Source organism: Malus sylvestris, chromosome 13 (genome assembly GCF_916048215.2).
Source record: "Malus sylvestris chromosome 13, drMalSylv7.2, whole genome shotgun sequence".
Lineage (NCBI taxonomy): Eukaryota > Viridiplantae > Streptophyta > Magnoliopsida > Rosales > Rosaceae > Malus > Malus sylvestris.
In genome coordinates this window covers 15,171,949-15,177,611 of record NC_062272.1, presented here as the reverse complement: position 1 = coordinate 15,177,611, position 5,663 = coordinate 15,171,949, and the positions used below count along the sequence as shown (strand labels likewise).

The following is a 5,663-nucleotide window of genomic DNA, read 5'->3' as shown; positions in this document are numbered from 1 at the left end:
TCTACTCCTCTTTCCGGATTTGGAGCAGATTGGGTGTAATCTTTTGTGCATCTACTGAAAAAAAAATGAGAAGCGTTACGGAAAAAAAAAATTGAAAAGCTAATAACAATTCTCAATGTTATTTATAATTTAAAGATATTATATACTAGAGATTTTTTTTATGTGACCGAAATACGAGTTAATACATTACATGTCATAATAACAAGTGAAAAAGTAAAGTATTTTTTTTCAAATGTTCTTCCACTTGTATTTTAACACGTAGTGTACCGACTCTTGAAAAATCATTCTACATGCACTGTATATTTACGAGAAGCCATGAAGTAGTATAGTTTGACTCACCGCGCGGAAGGACATATGGCGGCTACTTTGGTTGCCATTGCTACTTGCTGCATTAGCTGTCAGCCTTGAGGTCCTCTCCTTCTCATATTCCTATTGAAATTATAAACAAACAATCTGTATTCAGTATTCCATTATAAATTTCAATTGTAGTTTCTCTACCCTCATCAATTCCTCAAAAGATTCACACTTCAACACTTCTCAAAAAGTCTCAAATGGCTTCCACCACCGCAAAAGAAATAGCTTCAGAGCTGCTCCCTCTAATCAGAATATATAAAGACAGCACGGTGGAACGCCTCATGGGCTCTCCCTATGTGCCCCCATCTCTTCGTGACCCAGAAACCAACGTCAGCTCCAAAGACATCACCATCTCACAAAACCCTAGCATCTCCGCTCGCCTTTACCTCCCTCTTCAAAACCAAAATTACCAGCCCCCCAAAAACCCTATCCCCGTCTTGGTTTACTTCCACGGTGGTGGATTTTGCTTCGAATCCGCCTTCTCATCTGACCACCACCGTTTCCTCAACCGCTTGGTCTCGCAAGCCCAAGTCCTCGCCGTCTCAGTTGAATACAGGCTCGCCCCGGAAAACCCAATTCCCATGTGTTACCAAGATTGCTGGGATGCTCTTGAATGGGTCTCTTCCCACAAACCCCACAAAGAATCAGATGCTAGCAAGGCTGACGAAGAGCCATGGTTGGTCCAGTATGGTACTTTTGATAAATTGTACATTGGTGGTGATAGTGCAGGTGGAAACATTGTGCATAACGTGGCTATGAAGGCAGGGTTTGAGAGTTTGTGCGGTGGGGTGAAAATTGTGGGGGCATTCATGTCACACCCTTACTTTTTAGGGTCAAGGCCAATTGGATCAGAGCCTAAAGGAGAAAACTTTGAGAAGTGGCTGCCTTATAGAGTTTGGAAGTTTTTGTTCCCATCAGCTAGGGGTAGCGATAATCAAATGGTGAATCCGGCAGGTGAAGGTGCACCGAGCCTGGCTGGACTCGGGTGCTCCCGACTGCTAGTGTGCGTTTCTGAGAAGGATGAGCTGAGGGATCGAGGCATTTGGTATTACGATTTGGTGAGGAAAAGTGGGTGGGAGGGAGAGTTGGAGGTGTTTGAAATGGAAGGTGAGGAACATGCTTTTCATATCTTGTGTGAGGGCAAGACTGAGAATGTGAAGATTATGATCAAACGCTTGGCTTCTTTTCTTGTCTAGCTAGTTGTTTTGTTGAGCACTGTTTTCGGATTCAATATGACTATTCACACCTACAACACCCTAATCCTATCTCTCATGAGGTCCTTTAGATGTAGATCCTTACAACTCTTGTGTATTAGAATTTAAGAGTTGATCACGATAAGAAAAATATCAAATGCAGGAAACTTTTAACTGAAGTGATTAAGATTCTTCTTTTCTAGCAAGATGCATAAACACATATGTAGCGCTTATAAAAAATAAGAGAAGCGTTATACTTGTAATTAATTGTAAAAAGAGGTTACTGGAAAACTTGCAATTTTCCAGTTTCTTATATGTCTGTAAACCCGATGGAAAAATGAATGAATCGGAAAGTTCAAAAATAAGAGAAGTATGGAAAGGGAGTAAGAATAAGTAGTCCCCGTAGACGATCCGATTCCCATTTTTTTTTTTTTTATTACAGATTTAAAGGGAAAACTTGTACTTTTCTGATTTTTTATGTGTAAATAAACACATGAAAAGTTAAAGAGTGAAATGATTCCCCTACTCATATTTTAGTAAACACATAAAACTCAAGAATTGAAATGATTCAATTTTTAATCCTTGTAAATAAACATACCCTCAATTGAATCTTTCTTCAATCTATTGAATATGTTGTGCTTACGATCGTTTTATCTTTTGGGTTCTTCAATCTTTACCGTTCCATCAGTTGATCATTTTGAGCCTTTTATGATTGACTTCTGAATGGAAGTTTTACACCTCATGTTTTAGGACATAACTGTTGTAATCAGGCAAATTTGTAGCCAATGGGTATTCCGAGAAGCACTCAACTACGTCACCACATTACCACTTAATATTACGTTTTAGTAGTATTTTTTTTATTTGTAAGTGAAAGGTATTACGTTGAATTTTCGTCAAAGACGACGTCGAACCAAATTATTGTAGTCATCCCATTATAAGGTTTATCTCACTTCCAACAGTAGATAATATCTAATATATTAAGAAAAATATTACTACATTTAGAGCCGGCACAAATGCAAGGCAAACAAGTCATGTGATTTCGGGCTCACTTTTTTTTTTCTTTGCCCTGAGCCTTCCAGAACTCTTTTTTTTATACCCCTTACTGTACATATACATCTTTTTCTTATTCATCGTATTCTCAACAAAAGAGAGAAGGAAAGATAAAAATTTCAATTATTCTCCTAATTTTAATCTAATGTGCCTCAATTCTTATTGTTTTTTAGATGGTTAGTAGATTGGATTGGAAAGTGTAGTCTTAGTCCTTAGTTTGCATTGAGAAGGCCCCATCGATACATCATCGAGGAGTGAGTGATTGCAGATGCTTACCATATATCATTCAAAATATTGAAGGATTACTTAATATTCATGAGAGTCGATCATTAGACTTTTTACTTACAAGTAAAAAAAATATCAATGCATCGTCGTATTAGTAAGTAGTGGCAATGAAAATGGAACTTAAGAACTTTTAATCATTCGAATTCTATAGTGCCCTAAAGTGTGCATAGATCTTATATCTTGCAATCTCCAAATTCAAAGTTGCATGCATTACTGCGATTTATTCATATTTTTACATTCTGACACAAAATATGGGCCTCTACCATGGGCCGGACCGAAACAATGTAATGGCTTGGTCCAAAAAAGCCCATTTTAACCATCTTACTGTTGTTTAACAAAACAGCAATCTCAGCCGTCCAATCCACCCTCAACCCTAAACCCTCTCTCATATAACATTTCCCACACACCGCCTCGCGCCTCCATGCTCATAGCGCGCAGAAACACATAGAGCCCCTCGAAAGCCCTGAAGGAGGAGACCCAAACCCCAGAGAACCAACCATGGCGGCCCCAGCAATCGAGTCCGTACAATGCTTCGGGCGGAAGAAGACGGCGGTGGCAGTGACCTACTGCAAGCGCGGACGCGGCCTGATCAAGATCAACGGCTGCCCAATCGAGCTCGTGGAGCCGGAGATCCTCCGATTCAAGGCCTACGAGCCGATCCTGCTGCTCGGACGACAGCGCTTCGCCGGCGTGGACATGAGGATCCGAGTGAAAGGCGGAGGCCACACCTCCCAGATCTACGCGATCCGTCAGAGCATTGCCAAGGCCCTGGTGGCGTTTTACCAGAAGTACGTGGACGAGCAGAGCAAGAAGGAGATCAAGGACATCCTGATCAGGTACGACAGGACTCTCCTGGTGGCTGACCCCAGGCGCTGCGAGCCCAAGAAGTTCGGCGGTCGCGGTGCCAGATCCAGGTTCCAGAAGTCGTACCGTTAAGAGGATTGCCTCTTTTGAGCTTATGTTATTTACTATCTCTCAATCGGTGTTTTGTTTGAATTCCTAGTTTGAGTTTTTGGTGCGGATTTTGGAAGTGTTTTGGTGAGACCTTGTTCTGGATATTTTATGCTTAGTTCTAATTTGATGCTGTTTTGAAGAATGCTTGCATGTTTCCGGGTTTGGTTTTCGGTTTTCGATTCCTTGCTAAGAGAATGCTGCTATGGTTGATTGAGGAGGGCTTTCGCATTGCTATACTTCTTTGTTATGACGCTACAAGTGAGGTTGTAATTTGATCAAATCCACTGGAGTTTTGATAGCATGTTTAGGGTAGTTGGAGTGTCTTAAGGTTAGGGTCAATTGGGTAGGGATTTTCATTTGTTTCTTGCTCAGTTTTCCCAATGCTAATGTTTTGTCTGAGAGCCTATATCGGAAAGATAATCGTCCCATGTTTGCATTGGCATGTGCCTAATCAAGTTGTTCTGAAATTCCTGCACTGGAATCCGATGAACAACTGGGTCACGCACGCAAGCCCAAAGTTGCCCAGCTCTTCCCCCTTCTCCTGCACCAACCTCCCTTGCCTCTCCCCCATCATCCCCAAACCTGCCTCAACCCCAATCCGCCCAAACTCCTCCACCCAAACAATATAACCCACTGGCCGATGTACCTCTTTGAAGTAACGCGCGCAACGCAGAGATCAATTAGCAACAGTTTTCTGTGCATAAAAGATGTAGAGGGAACAGGGCATTCCTTTATTCATCCCTCATTTTACAATGCTAATGTCCGCTTTGCCAAAACATGAAATACATTTCACTCTGCAAACAATGCCTAAAATTCAACTTGTCGGGCATGTTTCGGAGATCATGTAAGAGGAGATTCGTTTAACCAATTCAACCACAAGTTTCGATCACTTGTAAACACAAAATATCCCCTCTCGGTTCTAGCATGTGTCCTTCAGATCACAGAAATCCCCCTCAAGCCCCTTTCTTTCGTTTCTTACGCAGACAATTGATTACCTCTTGATACGTAGTTATCTGGGACACGGTTCTTTGCAATCGTAATGTGCAGGAGTTTGGTGCAATGAAATAGGGTTTACGCCTCCTACAACTCTATTAGGATCTCACTTTGCCCTTTTTAACTCAAAAGTCACTACTTTACTACCTGAAACTTAAAATTCATTCTACTTTGACTTGTGGACCCTCTTCTCCTTGAAACTTATAGGTCGCCTCTTAAAACATGACTGACCCAACCCAATAAGACTATGCCACATTGCAATATATTTGATTATAAATCTTCATTATGCGTTAACATCAACAATCAAAGACCATTAAGTTTAAAAGAAATTGAAGAGATGAAAAAAATAGAAGAAAAGAATAAGAAATTGATTAGTTTGGCCACCCAAATCAGATCCACATAATTTAAGTTTTATAGAGACGCTGACAGTTTTGGAGGGCAAAATATGATCAAAATTAAGTTTCAGTGAACAAAATGAAACGAACTTTGAGTTACAAAGTCAAGTGGTAATCTTTGTGTTACAGAGGGAAAAATAAGATTAAAATTAAGTTCCGTGAGCGTAGCTAAAAATAAGCCATAAAATATATATAAGCAAGGGCACTTGCAGATATACTTGGGATCATAAATTTTGACTCGTACAAATGCTATTGGAGGAGATTCAAGTGTTGCCTTTAAATCCATGCATATATTACTTGGCGGGAAAGCAACATGAAGTTTCGATGGGTAAGCAATTATCTGGGTCGTGCCCTTTTAAAATAGGTTGGGCCAGCCTGCTCGTTTAACCCCTCTACATGAAGCCCATATGACTTGGACTGAATACTTCTTCAAAAATCT

At 40.6% G+C, this 5,663-nt stretch overlaps 2 protein-coding genes across 2 annotated transcripts; both read left to right on the top strand.

Annotated features, from left to right (window-relative positions):
• Positions 1-486: 486 nt before the first annotated feature.
• LOC126597776 (2-hydroxyisoflavanone dehydratase-like) lies at positions 487-1,726 on the top strand. Its single transcript, XM_050264605.1, has one exon. The coding sequence runs from the start codon at positions 552-554 to the stop codon at positions 1,548-1,550; it is 999 nt and encodes a 332-aa protein (XP_050120562.1). The 5' UTR covers positions 487-551; the 3' UTR covers positions 1,551-1,726.
• Positions 1,727-3,284: 1,558 nt separating this feature from the next.
• On the top strand, positions 3,285-3,978 carry LOC126597778 (40S ribosomal protein S16-like). Its single transcript, XM_050264606.1, has one exon. It carries the CDS (start codon positions 3,381-3,383, stop codon positions 3,816-3,818), a length of 438 nt encoding a protein of 145 aa, XP_050120563.1. The 5' UTR covers positions 3,285-3,380; the 3' UTR covers positions 3,819-3,978.
• Positions 3,979-5,663: the final 1,685 nt, after the last annotated feature.